The 18,710-nt window shown below is 43.1% G+C and overlaps 1 protein-coding gene across 1 annotated transcript in view; it reads left to right on the forward strand.

Moving 5' to 3' along the window:
- Positions 1-12,430: 12,430 nt before the first annotated feature.
- Positions 12,431-18,710, forward strand: part of LOC107105609 (kalirin-like) — a gene marked incomplete at its 5' end in the record, with an annotated part of 93,689 nt that continues 87,409 nt past the window's right edge. Inside the window, 2 exons of the mRNA XM_015405607.1 lie at positions 12,431-12,714; positions 14,356-14,460. Of these exons, the coding sequence (XP_015261093.1) occupies positions 12,431-12,714; positions 14,356-14,460 (389 nt within the window). The remainder of the gene's footprint in view (positions 12,715-14,355; positions 14,461-18,710) is intronic.

Raw genomic sequence — 18,710 nt, forward strand, 5'->3', positions numbered from 1 at the left:
CGGGGGAGGTTTGGGCACACGTGGGCCAGTCCCCACGTGTGCACAAAAATAAAAAAATGTTTAAATCCCCCTGAAAGTGCAAGAGCATCTCCTGCGCGTGCGCAGGAGACACTCTGCGAACGCTGCCGCCGCCGCCTCCTCCTCGGATCCGGCAGGCTGGCCGGGTGGGTAGGGAGGGAGGGCGGGGAAGACAGGCCTCGCTGCCGCCGCCGCCTCCTCCCCGGAGCCAGCAGGCAGGGAGGGCAGGCGGGCGGGGGAAGACAGGCCTTGCTGCCACCACCGCCCCCTCCCCGGAGGACATACCCCTCCCTCTCTACCTCTTGGTCATTAGTGCAGTTCAGATGTTGACTATCAAATTAACATAGAAAGATAAAGTAAACAAATAGCATATTGATATAGAAACAGAACACTGTTTCATACTTCAATCAAAGCTGTAAAAGCTTTCAATAAAATCTTGCTTCCAAACAAAAACAATTGAAGCTTGCTGAATGCTAATGGGATTAGATAAAAAAAGGCAAAGAATATAAAAGCTTGAACAGTATGGCCAACTACTGATTTCTAATAAAAGTGCTAACATGTCACTCTCCGCAAAAAACCCTCCACCATAACCTACCTATTTTCCAGTTTATTTAGTCACAGTTACATCTGGTACAAGAGCAACTCTTATGTGTGGTTTCCATGTAGCTTTTTAACTCAAGGCAAGTTCCATGTAGCTTCCATGTAGCTTTTTAACTCAAGGCAAGTTCCATTTGGGGGCAATATTGGGGATCGACTTTTTTCAGCAGATCCCAGATTCAGCTTTAAAATTCCCTTTCAACTTTTTGTGAAGTTTCTTACTTGAGTACCTTGAATCCCAACCCAGGTATTGGTTTTCGATGTAAAACCCAGTGAACTCATGTGGGTTATTTGCAGGAGTTACCTAAAGCAGCACTTCGATAAGCCTAATGAGTGAAGTGCTCACCATCAATCAAACATGGAAGCAATTATGTTTTTATTTTACACTATCCTGCCTGCCTGTCACTTATAAGGGAGCCAAGGCAATTGTATAAGCAGAATCCCCTGCCAATAGCACACCTGTGAATGCTAGACCACAATGTATTATTATTATTTTAAGTTACCAATATGCATTTTCACTATTGAAAGTTTGATTTGCTACTTCAAGTGGTGAAACAGACAGATCCTCTGCTTCATCCTCTGAAGCAGTTTAAAGAAAGGTAGGAACTGAATGTTTTGGTGTTTTATGGTAAAAGTGGCTGCCTAGGCTTCCAAACAAATTTAGAAAAGGCTTTAGTGTGTTGTCATTGGGTACAGACACAACCACTTTGAAGTATTCTGATACATATCATATGGTAGCCTGTTAACTGCCTAACTACATGGCTTCTGATCATTAATTTCACCCAGTGAAAGTAGCCCAGCCTACCAGAGAAGGAATAGTTCCTCTTGATGGCAGATCACAGCTGACTTTTGGCAAGAAACATTCAGAGGTGGTTTACCATTGCTTGCCTCCATGTCATGACCCTGGTATCCCTTGGCGATCTCCTATCCAAATTTTCGCCAAGGCCGGTGCTGCTTAGCTTCTGAGATCTGGCAAGATCGGGCTATCCATTCACGCTAGCTCGGTCCAAAACCGTGATAAGGGGTGAGCTGATAAGGCCCTTGAGTTTTATTTTCATTTCTGTGTGGTGTCGATTACATTTTCCCCCATTTGCCTTTTTCCTCATTTGCATTTGTTCTACCTGATTATTCTATTACGCATTTGTATGCAATGGTTGCTGGAAAAAGTTAATGCATTTTTTCCTATGGGCAGAAAGATGGCATGAGAAAGTTTTATGTAGAAACGATACTGAGATTAGGTTAGTCAGATGAGGTCAAAGAGCCTTTGAAGTTCAGTCTCATGTCTGATAGCAATACACATAAAATAGGGATACTTCCAGAGCCAATTAATTAATTGCCTCAGGGAAAGGACAGTCTCTGAAAAACCTCTTCTAAGGCTTTTTTCCCCCTGAACTGTGTGCAACGGTGAACTAGTACTAGTCTCTAGCATGCCATGGGAAATAATCAGTTAACAGTTAAACAATGAGAGGATCCTATGAAGCCAAATATTCACCCACAGTGAGGTCCATACTGCACCTCAGTGATTAATTGCTGTGGCCATTCCTCCTTCCGCTCAGCCTCTACCATGGGTGGGCAATTCTGCTATTTCCAAATCCCCACACTGCAAGCATTTTTATTCACTTGTTCTGATACAGCCATGCAACAGGGGTGCCTGTCCTTGAAAGGTGTTGTGGCTCTGCATGTGTAATTCCTTGAAATTAGGCTTGGTTTGTGGGCAATTGAACACCATATTTATTTTTCCAATTATGGGGGGCGGGGGAGCATCAGAACTGTGCATGGGAGGTAGCAGTGAGCCCCGAAGCCCGATGACATCCAAAGCTCATTCCTGTATTCATATTGGTTTGTCGTTGTATCCAAATGTCACCAGAACTTCCCCTTGTAGTGGGCACACTTTTTCCCCTAGAAACTTTCAAGAAGCATTGTCAGATGACTGCATGTCCATTTTATTACCAGCTGGTGACACATCTTTAGCGTGTAATACCATTCTTCATTTCCTAGTGGCAGTGAAGCAAGTGGTGTTGGAACCGTCTTACATATTGGTTATATAACAAGCTGCCCTCAACACATCATTGGTGTTAGTCTGTAGAGGCCAATACTCTACATTGGGGCAACTAGTTCGACTGGAGTGATTCTCCTAACCTGCTTCTATTTATTTATTTATTTTATTTATACCCTGCCCTCCCCGCGAGTGGGCTCAGGGTGGCTTACATATTACATAATTGGTCTGTAAGTGGCCATTCATTCACATAAAACCAGTTTAAAATTCAATTACAATAAAACAAGAATCTCATAAAGTGCTAGTGCTGAAACATCAGATACATAAGATGGCCTGCTGGAAATGCCATACCGCCAGACAGTTTGCCACTCAATGATCTTCCTAAACACAGTGGTAGAGGCCAGATGTTAAAACTACGAGCCAGCTCATTGGTAATAGTGGGTGCAGCTCCTAGTTGAAAGCCTGGTGGAAGAGCTCCATCTTGCAGGCCCTGCAGAACTGTATAAGATCTCGCAGGGCCCTGATCTCCTCTGGGAGCTCATTCCACCAGTACGGAGCCACCACTGAAAAAGCCCTGGCCCTGGTGGTGGCGAGCCTGGCATCCTTGGGGCCCAGCAGGGCCATTCAGTTCTGGGACCCCAACTTCAGTGCTCTCTGGGGTATATATGGGGAAAGTCAGACCCTGGCCATATAGAGCTTTAAAGGTAAGCACCAGCACCTTGAAACGAATTCGGTATGCTATTGGCAGCCAGTGCAGCACCTTCAGCACAGGCTGGATGTGTTCCCATCTGGGAAGACCCATCAAAAGCCTGGCCGTGGCATTCTGCACTAGCTGCAGCTTCAAAATTTGCAACAGGGGCAGCCCCATGTAGAGAGCATTACAGTAGTCTAGTCTCGAGGTGACCGTCGAATGGATCACCGTAGCAAGGTCATCGCGGCTGAGGAAGGAAACAACTGCCTGATCAGCCGAAGATGGTAAAAGGCCGACCTGGCAGTGGCTGCCACCTGGGCCTCCATTGTTAAGGAGGAATCCAGGAGCACTCCCAAGCTCCTAACCTCCGGCGCTGGCACCAATAGCGCCCCACCGAAGGTCGGGAGTAGGGTCCCTCCTCCCAGCCCGCTCCGACTCACGTACAGGACCTCTGTCTTCATCGGATTCGGCTTCAGCCGGCTTAGCCTAAGCCAACCAGACATGGCTTGTAGTGCCCGGTCCAGATCTTCTGGTCTGGAGCCCGACTGGCCGCCCAACATCAGATAGAGCTGACTTTCATTAGAAATGCTGAGGTGTCGTAGAAAGTATGTGCTGTACCATTCTAAGACATCATCCCTTAGTCTGTTACAGTTTAAATCACATAAATAAAAGCATACATTTACCAAGCAGTGATGGCTTGGATCCAGTGGAGCACAATATTATATTCTCCCTACTGCAGCCCCTGAGGGGTTACATCGGGAATAGGAAGGAGAGAAATGGAAAAGCTCCATTGGATCCAACCCAATGGTCTGTGACTTTCTCCCTTTTTTCTATTGCTTTGGGTCTATTTTCCTTTTCAGATAGAGAAACATGTCTGAATCTTAGTCTGTGGAATTACTGCAGGATGAGCAGAGAACATTTAATGAAGGCTCTCTAGTTAGAAGAGTCTTTGATATTAATCCCATAATCACATTCTCTGTTTGGGGGGGGGAGGTGTTCCTGCACAGCAATGCTTTGATTGGTAAAACTACTTATTGACCTAGGCAACCTGGACAGGATAAGCTAAACATTAGAATTAAACAAGCCTTTCTGTTCCTCTCTGAATCTAATAACAGGTTTGAAAACTGTTTCCCACTTCTTAAAGTCCATCACTTTGTATTTAGTCTATTTCTATTTGTGGGTGTTTATCCAGAGCTCAGTGTTGAAATGGACAGCCTGAGTTTTAGGTTTGGGATAAAAACTGAGACGCTTCCAACCTGACTTGCTGCTTACTCAGTGAATAGTGAAAGCAGCCTATGCGGAAATAATCACAGCCCCAAAACCACCTCAGTCAACTGCATCTGCAGCTGAGAATAAATTTTAGATTATTTATAAGAGCAAGTAGCCACAGATTGCTACACTTCCTGCAAAGTTTAAAAAAAAATTCCATCGTTTTGGGTTTTTTTAAAAAAAGGCTTTGTCTCATAAAGGGTGCCCATTAAGCTCTAGAGTTATGATGTCCAAGCAAAAGTATGTTCCCTTTTGAAAAGAGGGAGGGGAGACATCTTACAGCCTCCACAAACCAAAAAGGAGTACGAAGGTCAGGGGAGCTAGACAGTTCCCATTCCTTTCCTCACCACATTTCATGTCTTTTAGCAGACCAGAAATAAGCAATTGTTGCTTTAAAAATCTACTGAGGTAAGGTGTGGGTTGGGTAGGGTTTACCTTTCTAAGTCCTTAAAAAGGCAAGCGCACAACCTACTTTGTCTGCATGTGAATAGGCCAATATCAGCTGGGGGAACTTCTGCTGTGAAAATGGCATGTAGAAGAACTGTTCATCTCTCCAGTGCCCCTGAAGGTAATTTGAAAGACCTTTAAAACATCTGTTTCTCGGATCCTCGGCTCTGATCTGCTGCATCTCATCTGGCTTGGCCCTGACCAGTTGCCTACCTCACTCATGTTACTGATTGCAGTTAGAGATGTGAAGGCCCGGAAAAAACCCGGAAAAATTCTGGGGGGGAACAGTTTCCCCCTGTTTTTTCCCTGAAGTCTTTTTTGTTTTTTTCTGAAAAATTGAAAAAAGAAATTGATTATGGAACATTTTATTTTAACATGATGAATAAAATATTTTAAGACAAGGTGTTCAAATATTTTCCAAATTATTTCTAAAAATATGTATGGTATCAGATCTAATTTCTGTGCACTGAGGACAAGCAAGTCCTAGGTTACAAACTGAACTCTCCAATGCAAGAACAAGATGCATTTCTTCCTTTAGGAGGTGCTATTGTCACAAGAAAAGAAAAAAGTTTTCAGTTTTGTTTTTGCATGTGGGTGGGTATTCTGTTTGTAATAATTGTTTGGATACACTATATTTTTCATATGCTAGCTGTGATAATTTCATGCCAAGTAAAAATATCCATAGTCATATTTTATGTTCCTGAAGTAACAGAATGACTCTCAATCTGGAAAAGAAAAAAGAAGTGCTAATGTAGCATTTTTTTCAATTTTTCAAATAAACTTTTGTTAGTCTTAAAGGTGCCACTGGACTCTAAATTTGTTTTCTTAACAGGGCAGTTTTGGTTCAGGTTTTGATTAGCAAGTAGAACTATGTATTCAGGTAACTGATACACATGTGCACGCACATGTTAATTTAATAATAGCAAATTATTTTTATTTTGTCCCCTAAATTGTATGTTGTCACTAGATGTTACCAAGTGTTCTATCAATATGTTGTTCTTCCCAACTTAAACTTAAAACTCCACCTGATCCTGGAACAAAATGCCTTAAACTTAATACATGGTCCAAAATTGGTTGGGTACTCAATGTTGGTTTTACTATTGAATGTGAAATTTGTGTGTACATGTACTTTAGGTTTAGAATGAATGTCCAAAAGGAGGTGACCTGTCTTCGCTGACTTGTAAATTTATCTACTGCAAACAATTCATATGAGTGCTGGAAAACTGCTAATGGTGATTGACAGCTCCTCATGGGGAGTCTCTGTCCCATGTATTTTTTGTGTTCACTAAAAAAGTGCAGAACACCATTCCCAAAATAGTGTTGTGAGTGCTTCCAAATGGGCAGCATTTGCATGTGAATGTGAAAACTCACTGAAATGCATGTGTGCAATAACGTCTTAGAAAGCATTATGACATTATCCTTTTTCCCAGTGTCATGATTAATCTTATACAGCTGCATCATCTACAATATCTAATCATACATACAAAGACAAAAACTACAAATGCAAATGAAAACTGCTGTAGACTATTTGTTAATCAGGACTTACTTGCATAAAAACTTATGTATATATGCCAATAATTTTATTGTTCTGTTTGAGTTTATTCCATCTGTCCCTAGTTACTTCATATCTAACATTCCCTCTTATATACATGTTGCCTGACTTTGTCTTTTTATTATTTTGTGTATTAAAAATTTAGTCCTAGTTTTCAGCTATATAATTAAAAATACTTTCAGTTTTCCTTGGAATTTTGACATCGGTCTATTATGTCTATAGGATGTTAATTTTACCATTGTTGCATATTCATTTAATTTATTTTTCCATTCCTTGAATTCTGGACATTTTTCTGCCTTCCATCTTGATGCAAATATTACCCTTGCCAGTGTCACCATATAATTACATATTTTTGTGATATTGCTTGAAATAATATTTAATAACATATTTTGGGGGGTTGTGCTACAGTAGCAATCCTTCACTCTAAGTTGCTGCTTTTCACACTAGCTAGTCTGTTAACTGCCTAACTTTCAACTAGGAGTGTGCACACACAAAAAATCAATATTTTTTGGTTTCAGGTAAACCAAGCCCAAAAAATATTGGTATATACTAATATTCCTAAATCCCAATATCAGTAAGATATTGGGGTTCAGGAATCAGTGCCATTATATCCTATGGGGAAAGTCCCCATAGACTATAAGGGCACTGAAGCCTTCCCTTCCCCAGCACCCTACCTCTGGTCAGTTTCACTCCCTGCTGATCAGTTTAAACTGCCTTTCCCCCCAGCATTGGCTTCCCCAGGCTCCCCTGTGGCTGTGGGCATCTGGGGAAGGGAAGGCAGAGCTGATCAGTTTCAGTCAACTGAAACTGATCATTGTCTTCCATCCTCGATTTGGGGCCCTGAATAAAAGCTGAATAAGATTGGCTTTTATTTGGGAGAACCTTATCAGCAGCCGAATCTGATTCGGCTTAACAAATACCCAAAAAATACTAATAAGATATTTTTAGGGTATTTTTTTCAGTTCGGCAAAGCCAAATGCACACCCCTCCTTTCAACTATAGAAGCTGAACAAAGTTTGAGTCCAGTGACACCTTTACGACCAACAAAGTTTTATTCAAAGTGAAATTGTTTGTCCTCCAGTGACTGTCCTTTCATTACTTTTCTGAGACTTTGTTTACAATCATAAGTATAAAACTGTGGCATGTCAAAAACATTTTTTATACAGATAACAGATTGTGGACAGGTGGTGTCTTTCAGAAAATTCCTGTTTCAGCAAAATCTGTTCACTTCCTAAATTGGTTTGTGCTCAGTGGAGCGAGAACTTCAGGTGTTCAGGGTGTCTAAATTTGGCTTTTTATTTTGACTGGAACTCTGCCAAACTGTGACAATCAAACCCAATAGTGACATTTTGGAGCCAAAGTAGATTTCATGGGGGCATCTATTAGTATTCACATCTGCTGTATGCATGTACCAAGTGAGGGATGTGGTTCCCTTTTTGCACACAGAATAAAATGTGAGAGGGCCTGAAACGTGCTCTTCCTTTGTTCATGTTTTATATGCTTCAGGCTTCCTCACTTTTAATATCTTAGCTTGGCTTGGAGAGAGATTGTTTAATCAGTGGAGCATAATGATGAAAGGGAAGGGCAAGGTTTAGCTCCCTTTATCCACATCTTCATTCTGTTAGGAGGATTAATAGCCTCTGCATCTCCCATTTCCACAGGGTTGACACTTGAATAAACAATAGCCAGTGTACAGATTTAGTCCTTAGTTAAAATAAATACTTGAGGAGCTATATGGCCCTGAATTTCTATATGCTCTTGAGTAATAAGAAATGGATTGTCACTGCTTTCGGGAAGGTGCTGTATATGTTTTTGTAGTACATGAATGTGGAAGCTCTGTACGCGTAAGGAGCATTTAGACAGGTCTGTTGTGTTGGTGTCATTAAACAAGCTGTTTGACATGAAGCAGATGGTCAGTTTTAAGATGTGTCCTCTCAGGTATGCTGTGATATGGTAGTCCTTTGGTCCTCCTTTGTGTGTGTGTGTGTGTATCCTTTGATTTTTCATGTTATATTACTTTTGCCGGTGAAAACATAGTTGAATCTTTGTGGTGGTGTGTGTATGCCTCGGAGTCACAGTTGACTTCTGGTGACCCCTAGTGGGGCTTGGACATTTCAGAGCTTACCACTGCCTGCTTCTGCATCCCAGCCCTGGTATTCATTTGAGGTCTCCCAAGTATTTGCCGGGGTCGGCCCTGCTTAGCTTCCAAGATTTGATAAGATCGGTCTTGCCTGGGCTATCCAGGTTAGGGCAAAGCATGGTTGAATTTTTGGCAGTAGGTCAATTGTAAACATAGACTGAGGCTCCCGACTTTTCATGTAATCATGTTAGAGAATTGTGTTTAGAGAGGCGACTGAAGGAACAGGGGTCATAAAGATAGCAGAGCAAAGTGATCTGCTACTTTCCTTGGTCCTTGTGTACTGTGGGCTTCCAAGTAATGCAGCTTCCCATCCCCCCCTTTCTATGTTCAGTGAATCTATAATATAACCTGTTTCCAAGGGGTTGATTGTCTCACCTCTCATATGCTTGATATTAAACTGTGCCTATGAAGACTATCAGGAGCTGCGGTGGCTCAAGTGGTTAAGACGCTGAACTGCAGGCTGCGGAAGGTCAGTAGTTCAGCAGTTCGAGACCCAGGTGCTGCATGACGGGGTGAGCTCCCGTCTCTAGTTCCAGCTCCTGCCAACCTAGCAGTTCGAAAGCAAGAAATTGCAAGTAGATAAATAGGTACCACTTCGGTGGGAAGGTAACAGCGTTCCGTGTGCCTTGGTGTTTAGTCATGCCGGCCACATGACCACGGAAACGTCTTTGGACAGTGCTGGCTCTTAAACTTTGAAATGGAGATGAGCACCGCAACCCTAGAGTCGGATTCAACTGGCTTTCAAGCAAGGGAACCTTTACCTTTTTATGAACCCTATCACTTCAGCCCTTTTGTATTTTTCTTGTGTGTGTGTGTATGGCTAGTACTGAACACGTAAGGTAAAGGTAAAGGTTTCCCTTGCTCGAAAGCCAGTCAAATCCGACTCTAGGGGGCGGTGCTCATCTCCGTTTCCGAGCTGAAGAGCCAGCACTGTCCAAAGACTTTTTCAATAGTCATGTGGCCGGCATGACTAAATGCCGAGGTGCACAGAACGCTGTTACCTTCCCACCGAAGCGGTACCTATTTATCTACTTGCAATTCCTTGCTTTCAAACAGCTAGGTTGGCAGGAGCTGGGGCCAGAGACGGGAGCTCACTCCGTCATGTGGCACACTCGGGTCTTGAACTGAAGAGCTACTGACCTTCTGGTCTGCAGCTCAGCATCTTGAGCTACCGTGACCCTTGCTGAACATGTAAACCTACCGAAAGTATGTTTTCCTGTGTTGAATCCTAAAAACATTTACTTTAAATAGTATTACAAATGTAATTTTGAGTTTGACCTCCTTTCTATTATTGCAGTTTCATACATTTAATGCCAAGGGTTAGAAAATTATCTCTATGATGTTAGAGGTGGCAGCTGATCCTTCCTACGTTGGGCTTATTGCTGCTCAAAAGTTCAGGAGGATCTGTGGCTGATTCATGTGTAGGGAGCTATTGGCTACGAGATGGTCTCGATCACTGAGAATTTTGTGTGTCTGACAGATACCTGCTTGCAGTGGGAACGAAGATAATGAGCTAGAGCTTAGAATTGGGAGTATAGCCCCAGGGGCAAGGCTGCCCAAGAAGAGGACTGGGTACTCTCCTGCCTTGTAGGAGGGCCTGCCTCTACTTATACTTTGGCTGTATATTGTAAATAAATCAAATATTAGAGATACCACAAATCGCCATTATTCTTGCTTCCCTAGGAAGCCAAATCCGGTACAGCCTCCCCAGAAATTCTCTCTGGAGGAGTGGGAAGCTTGCAACAGGAGCTTGAGCTGGAGTTTAGTGCCTGTATTAAAATATTAGAGATATCACAAATCGCCATTATTCTTGCTTCCCTAGGAAGCCAAATCCAGTACAGCCTTGTGGTGTATTCAAGGTGACCAGTGTCTGTATGAAAACACAGTAATTGAAACACCATGTGAAGCTTCGTCCTGGGCTAGGATCCTAATCCCTCAATTACTATTGGTAGCCCAGGAAGAGCCGATCATTCACCAACATCCAGTTCCATGAGAGGGAACACTTGTGATTGGTTCTTATCCATACAACCTCATAGGTTGGTATTGTAAAATAGGGCGTGGCTACATTAGCCGGGAGAGTTTAAAAGACGAACAGCTTCAATGCTAAAGCTGTTCTACTTTCATGCCCGTAGCTCACAAAGTAGAATTTTTGCTCACAAACCTCCCCAGCTTAGAGAGAACATTGGTCTTAACTGGTTTTATTGCGCTGTTTATATAAGGATTGACCTCCCTGAGCCTACTTGCGGGGGAGGGAGTGCTAGAAGCCCAATAAATTAATATACTAAAGAAGATAAGTAAAAATGTACACCAAAGGGCCGAAATAGATGTGGCCACTGCCATTTCAAATTCATTTTATAATGTTGCTGAGGTTGCATACAGTGTGCACGGAGGAGTTGTGTGTCCTGTAGAGGGTTCTTCCAAAAGGCAAAGTTACGTAGTGATACCATGGGTAGAGTGGGTATTTTAAAGGTGCCATTGACAGTGGTCTATCAGTACACATTGGGATAGTGACTTTTAAATTGTGTTACTGTGTCTTAACTGGTTTTATTGCGCTGTTTGTATAATGATGTGACCTCCCTGAGCCTACTTGCGGGGGAGGGAGTGCTAGAAGCCCAATAAATTAAAATACTAAAGAAGATAAGTAAAAATGTACATCAAAGGGCCGAAATAGATGTGGCCACCGCCATTTCAAATTCATTTCATAATGTTGCTGAGTAGGCTTATGGCAGGCTTAGGTGCAGGGGGACGGAAAGATCAGTCCCTTGCAACCTTTTCAAATGACTTTAAAATGACAGCAGCCACAAAGAATCCATCACGTCTACTTTGGACCTCGTTTGCATGGCCGCCTTGATTCATACCTGGTGTCCTATGCGGGTGGACAAGGCTTCATTGTACTGAGCTCTTAGTTTACCAAGGGCTGGGCATCCAAACCCCATAAATATGCTGTCACTTTCTAAACAAATTAAAGTGATCGTCAGCTGACCAGAAACAAGTGTCAGGCAGAGGAGAGGTGGTTCCATACAAAAATTCGGCTCTTAGGTAGAGAGCAGGCTTTGCGGAAGGATTGGGTGCAGAAAGTTCTTGGTTCCAAAGCAATCGCACAATGTTTGTGCTTCCTCAAACTTGAAGGACATGAACTTGTATCCTAAATATCTCTTCAGAATGCAAGGTTAACCAGTTTTAGACACTGGGATTTGCTGACAGACCTTCTGTTAAGCATTTGTATCTCTTTTACTCCACCAGCACTACCTCCGGATCATGTGGCTTCTGTGAGTGGGAAATGGCTGAAAATTATAGCACATAAAGATAGTGAGGGGAGGGGAACAGTTTCTAGCAGTTTCCTTATCTCTTGCAAGTCGGATGCCACTTAGTGTGTACAGACAGGCTGAAAATAACACTGGCAGTAAACAACCAGTACCAGCTATTTTTATGGATAAGGAAGCTGTGCAGTTCTAAGTGGACATAGGCCAACTAGCATAGCAGAGAATGGGATGCATTTATAGAATGAGTAATGTTTTACATACCGGTAGTTATCATGTGTGTGTATGTGGCACATACATAAGAGGATGTTTGTGTTCTCTTAAGAAATATCTGAATAGGTTTCCAAGCTTGAAAAAGAGCACTAGGTATCAACAAGTTTTGGCCTCTTGGTCATTTCCAGAAATAATAGCCCAGTTTAAACGAACTTAGCATTCCTTTATCCTTTTGTTCTTTTAACAGATGGTTATTCAGGCTCCTCCAATGAAAATGGAGGAAAGTCTGAATCGGTGGCAAATTTACAGCCTCAGCCCTCCCTCAATTCCATCCAGAGCTCACCTGGTCCAAAGCGTTCAACGAACACATTGAAAAAATGGTTAACAAGCCCCGTCCGTCGGCTGAACAGTGGGAAAGCAGACAGTAACATCAAAAAGCAAAAAAAAGTGCGTGAAGGAAGGAAGAGCTTTGATTTGGGATCCCCCAAACCTGGAGATGAGACTACACCTCAGGGAGACAGTGCTGATGAGGTATGGAGGACGTTCAGTGCATTTATTTTAATAATGCTGACTTGGATGTAGCATTTTTTTTAGTTGAGTGTGTGTCACTGGTCACTGGTTCAGGCCCGTAGCCAGGATTTTGTCATTCAGGGGGGTCTTTAGATAAGTCAGGGGGCACTGATGTCACAAAATAAAAAACAAAATTAAAATTAAATTGTTTAAAAACTCATTTTTGCAGCGTTCACACTCTGCCAGCCTAAGTGGGGAGCAGGGTTATTTTTGGGCAGGAACGCACAGGAACAGAGTTCCGGCTGGCTCCTGAGTTGGCCACACCCAGCAGGAACTTATTAGCATAATAGGCCACACCCAACAGCAGAAACGCATTAGAATTGGCTACAATAGGGGTGTGTGGCCTGACATGCAAAGGAATTCCTGCTACAAAAAAAACTTCTGGATTTTGACAACAAAGTAAACAGAATAAGAAGCAAAAGGTGGGTGTGGCTGGATGACCACACTTCTGGTAACATGGGGGTGCGGCCTAATAGACTAATGTGCTGTGATGTCATATGCTAATGAGTGTCTGCTGTTGGGTGTGGCCTATTATGCTCATAAGTTCCTGCTGGGCGTGGCCAACTTGGGAGCCAGCCGGAACTCCGTTCCTGTGCATCCCTGCCCAAAAATAGCCCTGAGTCCTTGGATGGTAAAGCAGGTCTGACCCACTGGGGGGAGGCCCACTGAGCCATGATTGCTGCCCTTACAAGGTGCCAGGGGCCTGGGGGGTTGATGGAATTGGGGGGGGCTTGACAGGAAGGGGGGCAGGCCCCGAAATGCCCCACTGTAGCTACGGGCCTGCACTGGTTCTAAGTTTTAAAGTCAAGTCTTCGTGTCTTGGCTGTGTACAACAACCTACAAGCAGGCTACCTGCTTCCCTCCCTCTGTCCTCATGTATCCGCATGATATGAGTTTGGGCATGTCAATTATTTACTTATTATATGAGTTAAAAGTCCGTCAGGCTTCTTGGAGGAACAGGATCTCCCTTCTAGCATTTTTCTTCCACTCATGCTGTAGCAGGGTCTGCATGGATTTACTGTATTTTGATGCTGATACGGATGCTTTTTTCACTTCTGAATTTTTGTTCTTTTATTGGTATCTAATGTGTACTGAAGTATGTTGATGTTATTTTTGATAGCAAGGGAAGTGCCTTACCCATGCTAGATATAAATACTTGGAACTGCATCATTGGAAGGGCCTATTGTGAGCAAGCATAAACCTTCAGGATTTTAGCAAGACTCAGAATTGGGCTCTTGATCCAATTCCATGAGAATAGGGTAGATAGCTCAATAAAATGTTGAAATGGCAATTGACCATTGTTGTGCTTAAAACTAGCTATATGGCCAATTCTGAATAAGTAGATCCTGTTGCTGTCTCAATATTTAACTTACATTTGCAAATGCTGAACACTGTAGATCTTACCCTGAAAAGAAAATGCTGAAAGTGCACACTGATACTAAAGTAAGCCTTTTGACTATGTTTAACTGCATATTGTATATGTAACTTCTTTGCTTAGAGTAAGACAGTCTGAGCATGGATTTTTAGTAATATAAAAATACCGGCGGGACTCTGATATTGGCCTCCTTGCACTGTTTGTAACACTAATTCTCTTGCTTTCAGAAGATCAAGAAAGGTTGGGGCGAAGATGAACCAGATGAAGAATCTCATACCCCACTCCCTCCTCCTATGAAGATTTTTGATAATGATCCCACACAGGATGAAATGGTAAGGTGCTAACTTCTTCCCCCCAAAAAATTAACCTTGCTTTGAAGAATCTTCCAAGGAGCCAGGCATGATGATTCATTAGGCTGCTATAATTCTGACTTCATATCTAGAAGGAAGATTGATCGAGTAATCCATGTTCGAAAGTCTTTCCTCCAGTCCTTATGGATATGGACCTCAGCTGTTGCTGTAATCGGAGTTTTTGCGGAGTCCCCTGTTTACCTGTGTTGCTTGACTGTTTCTGTGTGTGTTTCATTAGTTTTGTGTTCCATATTTTTGCTGTTGAGCAGTGGCTGTCAAACGTCTTTACCATTAGGAAATATTTCCCATGTCACCTTATCTCTGAGTGTTGCAGATACTTCTGGAGCATATTCTGTGGTGAGTGCCCAGGTGACACAGGCCAATTCTGTGGGGTTTCCCCATGTGAACTGAGTGCACACTAAAACATACCTTAAGCTCTCTTGAAACTGAGCATTCCAGGAGGAGTCAGTCGGAGGAAAGATGTCCTTAAGGAAAGCTTGTCCGGCATGGATTGTCTCCTTCTGGAAGATCATAACGTTTCCAAGAATACAGCGGGAAAATCATTGCGGAAATGCAGCAACAGTGCACGTTGTGTTCTAGTATGATGCTGGCGGTGCTGCATCCACATGTCTTGTAAGAAAAGATAAGTTAGCCCAGGTGCATTGGGAACTAACTTTTAGTGGTCCCATGTGTGGTGCTGGAAGTACCAGGGCTTAGAAAACCTTCTCAGACCCATCATGAGTCCACTGAATGTTGTTGACTTCCCCCATGTTTCTGCCTCTCTTACTTTACAGTTGGGTGCAGATGCTCTTCATACTATCGCTTCCCAGCCATGTGTATAGGAGCAAGCCCAAACCTTCTATGTTTCTGCTTCCATAGAAAAGCAGGTCAAGGCCAGTGTTCCCTCTAAGCTGAGTTAGTGTGAACTAGCTCACAGTTTTTTAGCCTCCGGCTCACGCGTTGTTGTCTTAGCTCAGGAAGGAGGGCTCCAGAGCAAAAGGATTTATGCAGCAGCCAAATCGCTCGCTCACAACTTTAATGCCAGCAGCTCAAAAAGTAGAATTTTTGCTCACAAGACTCCACAGCTTAGAGGGAACACTGGTCAAGGCATGTGTCTACGTTTTTAAATTTTCTCACGAGTACAAATCTACCCTGTTAAGGCTGCCTGAAGAACGTCTGAAGCAGATAGAGCCAGATTCGTGATGATTTGAGTATTCTGCAGTGGTTTCAGTGAGATATGCTCGTGTCAGAAGATCTGTTGCCATGAAGCACATGGCTGGGCTTCTTGGCATCTTCCAACATACAGCAGTGCATGTGGCAAACCCACTTGTGCACGCAAACTAAATCCATACAGTTCTCCACAACATGATATGCAAAAGATCTGCCTCCCAGCTGTTTGGTTGACTGTAGCCCTCTGTTGCTTGCCCTAGGCCAGGTTTGTAGTTGTATCATAGCTGGTCTTCAGAAGGAAGACTTGCAATTATAGGGAACGTCCCCCCCTCCCCCAATAAATCAGGCTAGTTTCAGTCTTTTCCATCACAGGATAAGCCTTTGATTTAGTCACTGCTTGGTAGATCCCTATGGCTCCATATTCATTCACACACATTTTGGAAAACACCTGTGTACTTCAAGCATTCTTTTTCTGTGCCGGTGGGAATTTGGCTCTTCTGGATGTACTAGAGCAGCAGAAGTACCTCTTGTACATTATGTCACTGAAGATATGTTGAATAACTGGTGTAGGGTTAATCTACATCAGCTGCGAGAACCCACAAGCTAAGCATTGGGTTTTTCCTGCCTGTCATAAAAGTTGCAACTTTATCACTTGCTTGCCAGCTGTATTTGCGGTGTGACCGTGTAGCTCTACATAACTGAAAAATGGAAAAAGTGAATGTTATGGCTACACTGTCCTGTTCCCAAGTTACAGTGAATGCATATGCAATCTGTGTAGAATGTACCATTGATTTTTTCTTTATAAGCACATTAATTTCCATGTTACATTCAGCTACTATACAGCTTAACAAGTGATACAAACCCCGCAAGTAGATGCGGGTCCCTACTTCCACTTGTAAAACGACCATGTGTTGCTCTGTTACAAAGAGGCATATGCACACACACGGAAGATTGATATGGATTCACGGTAACATGTGATCAGGGCTACAAATGGTTTGGGAAAGGAATACAATGAATCCAGAGAAATGGGAGCTCTAACAGTCCAATGCTGTGTGTGCATTCAAAAGGATGCTCCCAGTATCCTTGCTCTTTTAATACCTTTATTAACGATTGCTGAGACCCTGGCCCCTAGAAGTTAATTCCTCTGTTCTGAAATAACTGTCCTGTTTCTTGGAAGTATCCTTGCTGACTTAATTTCAGTTGTTGATTGTCTCTAACTGAAAGATAAGCTATCAGAGAAGACAGACAAAATGTCCAGGGTAGGTATTCATAGGGATAAAGTGGTGCATCACTCAGCAGCAGTTCTAACGAGCCTTCACCTGCCTGTGCTGGCCGACTCTCGCACAATGGCCTGCTTATTGAGGCGGCCGCGTGCCCTCATCTTGACTGTCACTCTTCAGGGTCTGATTCAGCCACACTTACTAATTTTGTAGTGTCTTTCTGTGGGGCTCTATTGCTATTACTCTTCTACCCTCAGAGAGGCTGCGAGTCTGCACCCGAGGAAATAATAAAAGCGTTGTGTTAACAAAACATTTAACATGAATAAATCCCCCAACAAAGTAGCTTTTTAGTTCTGTCTGCTCTTAGAGTACGTGCAGGTATGCAAACAGATTGCCCAACTGTGGTCTGGAGACTGCAGTGTTCATATTCTACAGCCCGTTCTGTTTGTCTCCATGTTGGGGGTTTGGGTTGTGTAGTGAGCTTTGGGCCTGGAGTTCCTACTCCAGCGATGTTGGTCAGAGATGTTAAACCTATGGAGGTGTTAGCTCCAGGTTAGTGTTCTCTTGCCGGGGCTTAATTTTCCAGGTCAGGCATAAAAGTATATCTGGATCTTCATCAGTGCTTGTACCCTTGGAGAATCTCAGGGTTCCTCCAGTCTCGAGAAAGAATGAGTAACACATTAACATCTATCACATAACTTGTATCTTGCTGAAGAACTTCCTCCAGGAGAAAGAATGAGTAACACATTCACACCTGTCACATAACTTGTATCTTGCTGAAGAACTGGAAGGAGCTGTATCCTGGCCATCTTGGCTCTCAGTTTATTCTAAGAGAAAGACAAGAAGAAAGACGGCTTGTGCAAAGGAGCCCAGACAATGTGGGACAGGCTTCCTAAAAATTTCATGTTTAGGAAAGAGGTTCGTAAACTAGGAACAGTGTATTCTAATTTTATCACATTAGGGGATAACATTCTGCTTTCAGGTCTTGAGGTTTTTGAACCAATTCGTGAGCTAGAAGATGACTCGGGAAAGTTTCTTCTTTCTGTCTCAGCCCTGAAGCAGAAAGGGAGATCGGCAGGAGAGGCATGTCTCTGTAATGCATAATGGACTGAAATAAGATCTTCATTTGAGACAGTCTGTTATTCCAAAAGATGTGCTGGTGGTTGTATCTTTGTCAGTCATGTCTTTATGATGGCAGAAGGGAGCCGGCTCTCAGCAAGATGTTCAACACCTAGCTTTTGTTTTAAAGCTTTAGGAATGGCGTTAGCAAGGGGGAACGCATCTTCTACATGCTACTAGCTGGGACCTCGGAGTTTCAGAAATATGGTTCAGGATTGCTCCCTCTTTATTTCCCCCCCCCCAGAACTGCAACACTTAACATCTCAAGTTGTGAAATCGTTAATAACAGACGTGTTCGAAAGAGGCTTTTCTACTTCGTTTATGGTCTTATATGACTAGGTACTGACTCTAGAAAAAAATTCCTGTTTGGATATTGGTTCTAAACAGGGCTTTTTTGGTAGAAAAAGCCCAGCAGGAACGCATTAGCATAATAGGCCACACCCAACAGCAGACACTCATTAGCATATTAGGCCACACCCCTGACAGCACCACTCATTAGCATATTAGGCCGCACCCCCATGTTACCAGAAGTGTGGTCATCCAGCCACACCCACCTTTTGCTTCTTATTCTGTTTACCTTGTTTGTTGTCAAAACCCAGGGCTTTTTTTGTAGCAGGAACTCCTTTGCATGTTAGGCCACACACCCCTAATGTAGCCAATCCTAATGAGTTTCTGCTGTTGGGTGTGGCCTATTATGCTAATGAGTTCCTGCTGGGCGTGGCC

Source organism: Gekko japonicus, unplaced genomic scaffold (genome assembly GCF_001447785.1).
Source record: "Gekko japonicus isolate JY-2015 unplaced genomic scaffold, Gekko_japonicus_V1.1 scaffold3331, whole genome shotgun sequence".
NCBI lineage: Eukaryota > Metazoa > Chordata > Lepidosauria > Squamata > Gekkonidae > Gekko > Gekko japonicus.